Source organism: Pleurodeles waltl, chromosome 2_2 (assembly GCF_031143425.1).
Source record: "Pleurodeles waltl isolate 20211129_DDA chromosome 2_2, aPleWal1.hap1.20221129, whole genome shotgun sequence".
Lineage (NCBI taxonomy): Eukaryota > Metazoa > Chordata > Amphibia > Caudata > Salamandridae > Pleurodeles > Pleurodeles waltl.
Genome location: NC_090439.1, coordinates 833,472,825 through 833,485,316, shown reverse-complemented (window position 1 = coordinate 833,485,316; position 12,492 = coordinate 833,472,825). Strand labels below are relative to the sequence as shown.

At 43.5% G+C, this 12,492-nt stretch overlaps 1 protein-coding gene across 1 annotated transcript in view; it reads left to right on the top strand.

Annotated features, from left to right (window-relative positions):
* The window catches only part of PIP4P2 (phosphatidylinositol-4,5-bisphosphate 4-phosphatase 2), a 125,662-nt gene that overhangs the window by 22,808 nt on the left and 90,362 nt on the right, over positions 1 to 12,492 (top strand). Inside the window, exon 2 of the mRNA XM_069220457.1 lies at positions 12,293 to 12,441. Coding sequence (XP_069076558.1) covers positions 12,293 to 12,441 — 149 coding nt within the window. The remainder of the gene's footprint in view (positions 1 to 12,292; positions 12,442 to 12,492) is intronic.

Sequence of the window (12,492 nt, the reverse complement as noted above, 5' to 3'; positions counted from 1 at the left end):
ACTACACTCCATTTCAGTTGGCTCCTAGTAGTGCAGCCAATTGTTTGATTGCGAATCTTGATGCTATCACATTTGCTATATCCAAACCCTGTTTAAGAGATGGCTAAATAGATTGACATTGACACCTTTAGTCATTGTGTTAAAATAAAAAAGGATGTGGTTATGGAAATATCTTCCTGGCCAAAAAATGCAGTTTATCTCCAAGCAAATGTAATTATGTATATTTTGTGTGTTTGTGTGTTTTTTTTTTTTGTTTTTTTTGTTATTGAGGTAATTTACTGTCAATCTTTCAACATTTGCTCACGCACTGTACAGTTCTTTACTTTTCCAAGACAGGATGCAGTCCACATAATTTATGTTTGTCCTGGCCTAGTTCAAGTTTGTCAATGTTGCATAATGGCAATATTGACCAAGTATGGCATTGCAACATTGTCAGAAGAGATGACTTTGCCTTGCTTTGTAACCCTGAGCAACCTTTGTCCTCAATTTATACAATACAAATTAAATTAAAAATTTGAATACTTATCCTTGTTATGGTTTGTAATCCACTTGTGACTTGGGTCCCTGGTCCTTATGGTTCTTATGGTGTTTAAAATTCACAATTTATCATTGTGCTGCTCTACATTTTGTTTGTCACTGTTTATATATGTTGTGAAATCAAGGAAATTATCATTTGGATGGCATGAAATCAGTGTTGTCAGAGACTTTCATGTGCTTTTGATACTGAGTTTTTTAGTCAGTATGGCGTCTGGCCTAAATATTTCTGAACACCATGTATTTCTTGTGTCTATAACTTCTCCTTTGTGGCCACAGGGCTGCAGTTGCTCATTACTGCAAACATTGACATGCTGGGAGAGTGGGCCTTTATAAGCGTAAAATAAAGAGTCTACGACACATTCTGCCAGACGTCATGTGCGACTAGTGACTCCCAGTTCAGAAAGTTATGCAGCTCTAATTTCTTCTTTTTGATTTATCCAATGCTGGGTTTATTTTCAACACTTTCAAAGAATTATAGGTGTGAGCCTCTGTGTATCACAAATATTTACAGCTTATGCATGTGGCTAACCATAGCAAAAGCATAAAAACAAGCATTTCCCAAAAGCAATAGATCTACATTTTTATTAGTAAAACTATTTTAAATTGATGGGCAGGTTCTTGTGAAGTTATATGGATGGTTTAATCAATTAATACAGGGTTATGTGAGTTTTTAAATGGGTGAATTGACAAGGCCTTCCCCTGGTCAAATGTCAAAATGACAGGTGAAATGTACAGCCAAAGAAACCAAGGCTTCCACTCTAGCTCATTTCCTTGGCAGATAGAGGTACACCATCCCTGTGGAATAATGAATTGCCCCTCAAGTGGCCGTGAGGAATTATCTTAAGGACTGCTGTGTTGAACAATGCTTTGTCCGACTGTTCAAATACCTAGCAGATGTAGTAAGGCCCTTTGATGCCTGGCCAACCTTCCACACCCCTCTCAAGAGGACATGTGACCAAGCAATGTCCGCCCGCCCAAGGAATCTCCTGGCCCACCAAGAAGTCTCTGCCATGAAGTTCTCGAATAGGCCTCTTCTCCCTAAGATAGCCAAATTGTTGCTCCTTAGGTGGAGGAGAATAAGTGCTGAAGCCTGCAGACCCACCTGCAGCCTCCTCGACAAACTTGTGTACTTCATCTAAGGAACTGTATATCTGCAACCGTAGGGTACTGGGTATGTAAAAAGTAGGACATGTGTCTTTATGTACTACATGCCCTAGTAGTGAGACACAGCCTATTTGGTTCCTCACTACAGGGAGTGCTGCCTCTCTTATAGAATTGCATTGGAAATGCCCTAACATATGTCTAAGTGGTATTGTCTGATCTATGAGGGGTGGCGCAGGCATGTTTGGTATGGTTGGAATGGTAGTGAGAAATTATGCTTACTGGCGTAGGGGATTTAAAAAAAATTACCATTATAGAAATGCCACTTTTAGAAAGTGAGCATTTATCTGTGCTTATGACTCTGGTGTTTTACACCTTGCCTCCTATCCATGTCTGGGGCAGAGGGTCAGCTGGACTTTGTGCAGACTTCTCAGACAGCCTGTACACAGGGATGGTGGAGGTGTCACAAGTGCATCTGCATTTTGAATGGTCTTCCTGGGCTGGAACAGGTAGAGGTGGGGCACACCTGCATCTGTAAAGGCTGTGCCCTGGCGGCCTCACACAAAGGGCTTGTTTACCCCTTGCTGATGTCTGGAGCCAGTGCTGGAGGAGAAAGGACACCGTCCTGGAAACAGTTAGTGCTGGTTGGAACCCCTTTTCCCCCTTGTGTGGAGGCTGTGCAAAATGAGTATAAGTACAGGGGTTTTTCCTCCACGTCTTTAGACACTAATCGACTAAGGAACTGGACGCTGGAGGCTGCAGGAAGGACTCGCCAGGATCCGCCTTGGGACTGTTCTGCTGTTGTGCTAACCTGTGACCTGCTAGGTCACTGAGACGGACTGCCATTGCCTTGGAACTCTTGTGCTGGCCTGCTTGCTTGGGCCCTGCAGCCTTGTGCCCCCATTGCTGTCTCCAGGAGATGAGTGGTGTGCCTTCCTTAATTTCTGTGGCAGGGTGTTGAATCCTCTCTTTGGGCACGAGGGAAGGGCCCCTTGTCTGTGGAAAGCGCCCTGGGGCATCATCGCTTGAAGAGCGCTTGCATCTTTGCCCATGGTGCTCCCACCGTTCCACCAAGCGTGGAGATAGCACTTTTATTTCTGTTACACTGCAAAAAGAGTGCTGTTTTTCCTTAGCGTAGCCATTGTGAGGAACACCTACTTTATACATTTGGACAGGGTGGCAGCACATGTGGAGCACGCCTGACCCCCTTTATGCTGATGTTGCCCCCCCCATTCCAGTGCAGGAGAAGTGAAGAGGAGCCCGTCGGTAGCCTTTTCGGAGCACAGATGAAGCGTGCTTTGGTTGGTGCACCCAGGGCACAAGCAGGCACCCACTTTGGGTGCAATCAGTGCTGTGGACCGGGACGGTGACACCGGGGTTGTGTGAGCTCGCGTACCTTATCTGGTGCGGGTGTGGGCTGCAACACCAGGTAGCCGGATGGCAGGGAGGACCAAGGGAGGCCTCCCTCCGAAAACCTGCAATGACCTGAGTAGTCGTCTTCGCCTTGTCCTGCCCAACTGCATGTTGGCAGTGAGATGGGGAGAACCAGTCACAGCCAGCCCAGCCTTTCTTTTTTTCAATTCTGGACTGGCGAGGCCTCACCTCACCCTCAGGAATCGTGTGCTGTTGAGCACCCTGATTTTGGAGGGTAAGCCCCTCTTTGTTCAAGCGACATTGCTCAGAGCAGTGCATTCCAGATGGCAGGATGGGAAGGAAAACCTCAATTGAGGTCCCGCACATGCCCAGCCACTGAGGATCACCGTATATGTTTGTAAGGGGAGTGCAGGAGCTACCGAACTGGGCTGGTTGGGTTACTGTATACCTGTTAAAAGGAGCGTTGAGGCACTGCAACTTTCGTGTAGAAGGTGGTTGTCTAGGATGGTTGTAAATGTGGCATTTCACCCCAGCATTTCTGCCCTCATAGTTTCTACATTTTGTCCCATTATCTGACGTCACCCTACATGTCGTCCTACTGATAAGAGCTCTGGTACTGTTTTCAGGGATAGTAACCTTTGGGCTCTCATGTGGTGTTTATGACATGTTTCCGTTAGATGTGCATTTCTTTTGGTGACAATAATGAACTGCCATTTGGGAATGTCTCTCTTTCTATGTGCATTCATGATGATGTCTAGGCATGCATGATAATGTATTTATTGGTGATAATGTTGACCTGACTACTGCTTGTGTTGCAGAATGCCCGTAACCTATATGTTTACCCGACTACTGCCTGTTTTCGCAGAGTACTAGTAACCTGTGTGATGTTATGACAACTGCTTGTGTATCAGGATATTACTGATACATGCCGTGTTTGATCTAATGATGGTTTATGCAATACAGTTTGTGTATATAACTTGTTGTGTTTTCTTTGTGGTGTATTTATTGTGTCACGTGTTTTGGGTGTGTTGTGCAAACGCTTTACACATTGCCTCTGGGATAAGTCTGACTGCTCGTGCCAAGCTACCAAGGGGATGAGCAGGAGTTTTCTTGGGTGTGTAACTCCCTCTCCCTGACTAGAGTTGTGGTCCCTGCCTGGCGTAGGTGCCTACCCATACCAACCAGGAACCCCATTTCTAACAGTATGCCTTCTTTGTCTTAGGACCGAGGCTGACTGAGATTAGATCTAGGAGAGCTTGGCTCCCAATATTTGATAGCTGTCCTGGAAAGTGAGCAAGTTCTGTACCCCCACCCCCTGAACGGCCAGTCAAAAGTCCAGCAAATTGAGACGAGACAACTGGACTACAGCCACCGTCTCTCTCATAAGCGTGCCTAGAGCTTAAATCCACCGCCTCTATCCTGCAGTGCAGGGAGCAACTAGACTATGGGCACAATGTTGCATTGTGACAGGAGCTGCCACTCCTGCACCACAAGCACACCTAGCATTGAAATCAGCTCCCTACTGCTGTTAATAGATACTGCACACTTGAGGGTACTGACCATCTATCAGCGGAAGTAGAGTCACTATTGAACACTAAAGCACCCATAGCTAGTGACAAATCAACCACAGTGCCAGTTATGTTCAAGAAACCTAAAAGTTTAAACAGTGACGTCGCTGGGACTGTAGTTGGCTCAAAGAAAATCATCTCAGGGCCTATGGAATCAGGAACTGTCAGGCACAGGAAATCTCCTCTCAGCGACCTGGTGCCACTTTCTCACCAACTACTGTCTCCCTAGGCGTACATTATTTCCAGTATTCCTTGTTCAGGGATGTAGAATTCTTATCGCCCAATGCGAGGGACATACTGTTTGGGGTAAAGGGCAACAAGTTTTCATGTTTATTGTGTCCTTGGGACAAGTAGGCCTAACCCCCTGCAGCACAAACCCTTTGGCTGCCAGTTTACAGAGAAAGAAACTGTCTGCAGTTGAGGTAATATGTGTATCCATATGTTAATGCTGTTCGAACTTGTATTTATGGTTTATTAATGAAAAGCCTTCATTATTAGGATAAGCACTGTAAATAAACGTTTTAAGGTAACACTGCACTACTAACCGTGGTTCCAGGATAAAAAAAAATAAAACAAATAAAACAAAACGTATACATACGTTTGAAAAGTTTAACAATATGAGGCTAAGTATAATGCTTCTCAGAATGTTCTCTGATTAGATGCAAATCTTTGTAGAAGCTTGGAAGCAGGAGTGATGATTCTTTACTTTCAAAATAAAATGTTCAGAAAAAAATGCAAGGAGCAAAAAAAAAAAAGATTCACTACTATGAAAATTTAGGTGCTATTCTTTTGTGTTTTTTGAAAGGTCATTTAGTAAAATGTTGATGCATGCTAGTATTTCAAAATAAATATTCCTAATGGAAAGTCAGTGTAACCTTTTCAACAAGATTATAGGAAGCATGAAAATAAACAAGCACTGGCAAAGCTAACCGATCTGACATTTTTTGTTTCGTCAATGCATGTCTTGTTTTGACATGGCTTCTGTAACAATGTAGTGTTATGAGGGCTGCCAGGCCCTCACCATTGTAGCAAACGCTTGCAAAAAGATAAAACGTTTTTGGTCTCAAAAGTAGATTTAAAAAGCAACCTGTCCCGTGGACACACAGATATTTCATTAAATTCCCCACCCCTGAGGGTTCCAAAAGGTAACCATAACTGAGGGAACCAGCCAGCCAATCCTCAAACCAATGGATCTATACCAGCCCCAGGCTGTAGCTAAAATTAATAAAGATCCTATTGTCTTTCATCCAGCGTCTTTAAATAGCAGTGATCATGCAGTACTTATACCCCCCCCCCCTCAATCAGGAAAACCTCAATATAATCTCTCTGGCCCCGCTCTCCATCTAGTTTCCATATCTGTTAGTTGGGGGTTAAGGGCTTGTAATGGACGTACCAACCCAGACCCTGAGAAGGCACGCACTTTTAAAAGAGGACTGTATTTGAGTATCATCGATTACGTTCTCTTATACAAAAGTCTTTGGCTGTTATTAGTCAATATTAAAGCTGAAACTTGAACAGACAGCGATCACAACTGTGATTGTATCCCTTTTGGGGAAAGCCCTAAGGAGCTTTTGCGTAGGCTGAACTATCATAGTACCAGAGGCCATATTAGCTGAAAGCCACAGGTGAGTCTCATGGCCCTATGTAATGTCAATCCAAAACCTGTGCTTGGAGATATATGGCCTTTGTGTCTTCCTTAATTGATTACAAAGGCCTTCGTAGTTTTGCGATTCCTATTGTAAACATTCAGAACCAGCTTTTTACCAAGCTACAAGATATCTTTTTGGGGATTTGAACATAAAAAAAACTAGCCTGTGGGAAGGAGGTAAAATGGTTCAACCACGAGTGTAAAACAGCAAAACAAGAACTAAGAACAGCTGTTAAGAGTTGCAAGCAGGTGAAGATCATAGAGGCCAGGCAGATATACAAATCCGCTCCCATAACAGTCATAAAAGATTGGGATGATAAGATATGACAAGATTTGCTTTGCCCTGTCCCAACTAATGACAACAGGTCTTTTTGGCATATATTACTGCATGGTAGTGATGATAGCGCAAGAATATACCACCATCATATACCCCCGGTGTTAGAAATGGGGTCTTTGGTTGGCAGTCAGGTTTCCCCCAGTCCAAGCAAGGATTCTCTCTCTAGTCAGGTTAAGTTGCACACAATCCAAATTATCCTGTGCCCACCCTCTGGTAGCTTGGCACTGAGCAGTCAGGCTTAACTTAGAAGGCAATGTGCAAAGTATTTGTGTAATAACGCATGCAGTAACACAATATAAACACCACAAAAATACATCACACAGGTTTAGAAAAATCTAGAATAATTATCTGGATAAAATAAGGTCGTAGCTGACCCAAACTTGGGACTCTGATTTGTACAAATCACCTGGTATTTTGTCAGAGCCCGGGGCCTTTGCTAATTTTAAAAGGTGGATGGCACTAGCTGTGTCGTCCAAACTGAAGGTTATTACATTAATTTCCCAGACATCTACTGCTGTTGCACCCTCAGTAAGGGTCAGCAGGCAAGGGCTCAAAGGAGGACCACCAAGGTTATATTTGGCACACAGCGAGGAAACATTAGTGACCTAATTAACCGGGTGTTAGACCTGACAGCCTTAAGGTGGTTACACCTAACCTTTTGCCTGCCTCCCTCCACTTTTTAAGGTCAAAATGATGAAGATTTGATAGGTGCATGTTGAAATATCACTTTAGAGAATGATAAAAAGTCTTAATTTTTTAGAAGCAATAAGTGTCTCTTGCAAGCACAAAGTACTTGGTTTGCGTCTAAATTATCTGCCAGGGACACAGAGGAGGAGATGTGTGGAAAAGGGGGAGGTGTGCGTCGGTTTCTCCAGGCGCACACAGGCGATGCGTCGATATTTTTCACGAAGCCAGGGCCTTACATCGATTTCTGGTGCACAGACTTGGATCCTCTTTGAGTTGTGGGGTATTTAGATGCCCCGGGTGCTATCCGGAGAAATCCTGGGCATGCAGGACGGAGTCACAGGAGCTGTGTCGATCCGGTGGGCGATGCAGGGAAACTTCTGTCGTACGGCAGACGCTGCGTCGATTATTCTCGCAGGGAGTCGGGCTGCGTCATTCTGGCTTGGCTATGTGTCGATCCAGTGGGCTGTGCTCCGAAGTTTCGGTTCAAACACTGACGCTGCGTCTATCTCCACTCGGGGAGCTGGGCTGTGTTGTTCCGGTTCGCATTCAGTGATCTTCCCACCGAGATGCAGGCTGTGTATCGAAATTTAGCCACACAATGAGTTATTTGCAGAGATGAAGTCTCTTTGGCACTGAGAATTCAGAAAACAGGAGGCAAGCTCAATCCAAGCCCTTGAAGAGCACTTCTCAGCAGAGCCAGAGGGCAGCAAGGCAGCAGTCCGATTCAGCAAATCAGTCATGTGAGTCCTTTGGGCACCCAGGCAGCTTCTCTTGGCAGATTGCAGGTTCTGGTTCAGAGTTTCTTCACCAGTGGTATCTTGTCCAGAAGTGTCTTGAGTTGGTAGGGTCAGAGGCCCTGTTTGAATATCCAAATGTACCTTTAAAGTCGTAGAGACTTCAAAGAGTGGCTTAGAAGTGCACAAGGTCCTCTTTCAGTTCCATCCTGTCTGCCAGGGTCCCAGTCGGGGGTTTGGCAGTCCATTGTGTGAGGGCAGGCTACTATCCTTTGACATGTAAGTGTCAGACATTCCACCCTCCCAGCCCAGGAAGGCCTATTCTGCATACAGATGTGTGCAGGTGTGACTGAGCATCCTGTATTTGGGGTTGTCTGAGGGTAGTGCACAAGGGAGCTGTCAACTAACCCAGCCAGACGTGGATTGGAAGGCACAGAAGGATTTAAGTGCAGAGAAATGCTCACTTTCTAAAATTGGCATTTCCAAAATAGTTATATTAAATTCAACTTCACCAGTCAGCAGGATTTTGAATTACCATTCTGGCCATACTGAATATGACCTTGTTACTCCCTTCAGATCAGAATCTACTAATCAAACAGTATATGATGGTAGCCCTAATGGTAGCCTATGAAAGGAGCAGGCCTTACAGCAGTGTAAAACAAAGTTAGGAGTTTTACACTACCAGGATATATAAACTACACAGGTACATGTCCTGCCCTATGGGTTACTAAGGGCCTACCTTAGGGGTGACATATATGTAGGAAAAGGGGAGTTTAAGGCTTGGCAAGTACTTTTTACATGCCAAGTCAAATTGGCAGTGAAACTGCACACACATGGTTAAGAGGCTACTTATGTGAGGGGCACAACCAGTGCTGCAGGCCCACTAGTAGCATTTAATTTACAGGCCCTAGGCACACGTAGTGAACTTTACTAGGGACTTATAAGTAAATTAAATAAGCCAATTAGGTATGAGCCAATGTCACCATGTTTTAAGGGAGAGAGCATGTGCACTTTAGCACTGGTTAGCAGTGGTAAAGTGCTCAGAGTCCTAAAACCAGCAAAAAAAAGTGTCCAAAAAGTGGAGGGAGACAGGCAAAAGGTTTGAGGTGACCACCCTAAGGCTGTCAGGTCTAACACCGGTTAATTAGGTCACTAATGTTTCCTTGCTGTATGCCAAAGATAACCTTGGTGGTCCTCCTTTGAGCCCTTGCCTGCCGGCCCTTACTGAGGGTGCAACAGCAGTAGATATCTGGGAAATTAATGTAATAACCTTCAGTTTAGAGGACACAGCTAGTGCCATCCACCTTTTAAAATGAGCAAAAGCCCCCAGCTCTGACAAAATACCAGGTGATTTGTACAGATCAGAGCCCCAAGTTTGGGTCAGCTATGTCAGCTTACTAAGCAAAGCCATTTCGGCTGGTGGAGAAATCCCGGATTTATGGAAAGGGGCGATAATTATTCCCATCTTTAAAAAGGGCAATGTCTGTATTCCATCTAACTATAGGCCTATATGCCCAATAGATTATTTGCAGATAGTATTTGAAAGGCAAGTCCTAAATAAGTTATTAAAATGGGTAGAGGAATAACACACTATATCTCAACTTCCAGCTGGTTTCCATCCGAAGACCAGCACCTCTGATCAGGTTTTTAGATTTGCCATCTTTTATTGGAAATACACATTCTTTTCAAAACAAAAACTATAGTCTTGTTTCCTGAAAAAATCCTTGGAGAGTCTTGCTTAATATGGGTGCCTGGGGAACTTGATCCAAATTATCGCAAGGTTGCATGACGAAAACTATGCCCAGGTTCACTGGGGGTAGAAAGGATGAACTGACAGATCACATTCCAGTCATACAGGGTGTGTGCGCCACGGGTGAGTCTTGGCACCGACCCTGTTCACCCTGTATATGAATGATGTGGTGAATGAACTCTTGGATTGCAGGAATGACTCGCCCACATAAATAATAATAATAAGGTTTCTATCCTCCCTTTTGCCTACTTATATCCAAGACTCCGGCGGGCCTTCAGATCATAATTGATAAATTTCTGGGTTTTGTAAATCTAGAGGCCTTGAGATGAATGCTACTAAAACCTAAATATATGGTGCTTGGGACAGGTGCTGTAAAGAATTGCACAATACAAACTGGCAGTGAAATCTTGGAAAGAGTTCATAGTTTTGATTACCTGGGGGGGTTACACAATCAGACACTTAAATGGGAACCTCAACTTACCAAAAGCACCCTGTTAATTCAGCGCTGATCTAAAGCTATTCTATGGTTACATAGGAGAATGTGTTCCTGTTTGGTATCTCCTGCACTTGAAGTCTATTTTGCAGAAGCATAGAGCGCTGCTCTTTTTGGAGTCAAAGTATGGGGATGTACTGACACTCGTCAACTGATGACTGTAGGCAACAGCTTCCTAAGAACACTGGTTTTAGTCCCAGTTAGAACTCCACTAATACCACTCTTCTTCGATGTAGCTGTATGCAGGATATCGGACTCGGCATCAATAAAACCATTAGCTTATTGGGCCTGCCCTTAGTCTACACCACAGCTAATTGATTATAGGGATTCCCTTAGAGACTTGGTAAACAAGAACAGTGCTGTGAGAGTCCCCTGGTTAAAGTTTGTTTTCACTTGGATTCAAAGGTTGGGCTTGAAAAGACTATGGGACGACCCAGGATCCCTTGGAAAAGCTGAGGTCAAGGGTCTAACATTTCGCTACTGGGCTCATGTTCATAGCAGTTTGTCATGAGCAGATCCAAAGGGCTTCTAACAAATCAGTTCTTTGAGCATAAGACCACCCGGTATTTTTGAACCATTTCTGGATACTATTGTCTCGCCATTAGCAAAAAGTTTGTACGTGCACCTCCGGATGGGTAACTTAACGTTGAGATCCTTTACAAGTAAATGGAATAAAGACCAGGTCACAAACTTGTTTGCAACTTGTGGTTTGGCTCCCGAAACGGAGGAATATATTTTGCTCTTCTGTCAGGAATATCTTGGTTCCTACCGAAAGTGGATACGCCCAGTATGTTTGACCCTGGGGGTGACCAGTTATTTAATAGCTCAGAGGATCCTGAAAAGATATACTTCACCCCCAATTGTGTTTCCCATTAGCCGTTTCTTTATAAACGCCTGGTATAAGCTTGTGAAGTTTTTATCTGTTGCAGCTTCTTGGATAAATGGGCCAGAAGTAATTTTATTCTATCCATTTTTGTTGCTAACTAGAATGATGAATTTAGCTGAATGTCTTTGCACTTTGCATATTTTTGCACTTTCTGATACTGCACTAACAAATTGCAGTTACTATGCATTTAGACGACCCTGCTTTTAGTTTGTTAAATGATTCTTCTCCTTTCAGATCAATTGATTAATTGCTGTGTGTGTGTGTGTGTGTGTGTGTGTGTGTGTATATATATATAAATACATATATACTGTAAATGTTTAAAACTTCTGTTATGTGATTGTTTTACAACCATTGTATAAACCTACTTCATCTTTTTATCTATGCGCATTTTGATGTTTTTTGAAAAAACAAATAAGGTGTCTTTGAGTCGAGACAATGCATTGGCTGCATTACTAAAAACACCAGGGATATGACCAGCCTTAAACAGAATAATGTTCTTTAGAAAGACTGACATTAAAAAATAATAATTTTGCATGCTGAAAGTTAGTGTACTCAACCGTGGCTCTGTCTTCTGGACCACGTGGCTGGGCAGGTCACAGCGGGTGTCCGGGGCTGGCCAGGCAACAGCAAGGTCAGAAATAGGTGAAGTTGCCCTGTTTAAAACTTGTTTGTAAGCCCATGCTGCAGCCCAGATGACTCCGCTGGCCTGCCTGTCGTGCCTTCTGGCGGTTGCAGGTTAGCACTTGAAATCTGAATAATTGGAGCAGCCGTTTGACAGTGTGAACCAGCCTGGTCTGTCTACACGGTCCTCCCTGGCAGTGGAGTCATTTGATCCATGGTTTCATTAATGTTTGTGGCACCTGAGAGCTTAGTGCATTTTGAAAGAACAGACCACTAGCACAGTGTCAAAATGTTGTTCCTCCTCATAAACAGAAATTGGGAAATGCTTTTTAACAAGCATCATAACTCAAACTATCAGATGCATTGATGTAGATGATTTGCATATTTTTTATATGTAATTATATTTAACCTTCCAATTTTACACTATAGACAATTTTTGAGAATGATGCTTCAAACCCTTAAGACATATATGTATTTTCTTTCATAAATAATGTGATTTTGCAAAATGCGCTTTTTTTTGTTTTGTTTTTTTGTAAAATAATATTTATCTTTGCAGCTGAATTGCCACCTCCTTATACAGCCATTATTAGTCCAGATGCAAACGGCGTCCCTGTTGTGAATTGTCGTGTGTGCCAGGCTCTTATAAACTTGGATGGGAAGCTACATCAGCATGTTGTCAAGTGCACAGTGTGCAATGAAGCAACGGTAAGTGTACCCCTTCACTGCGCTAGGAAATATCAGGAGTGTAATGTTTGT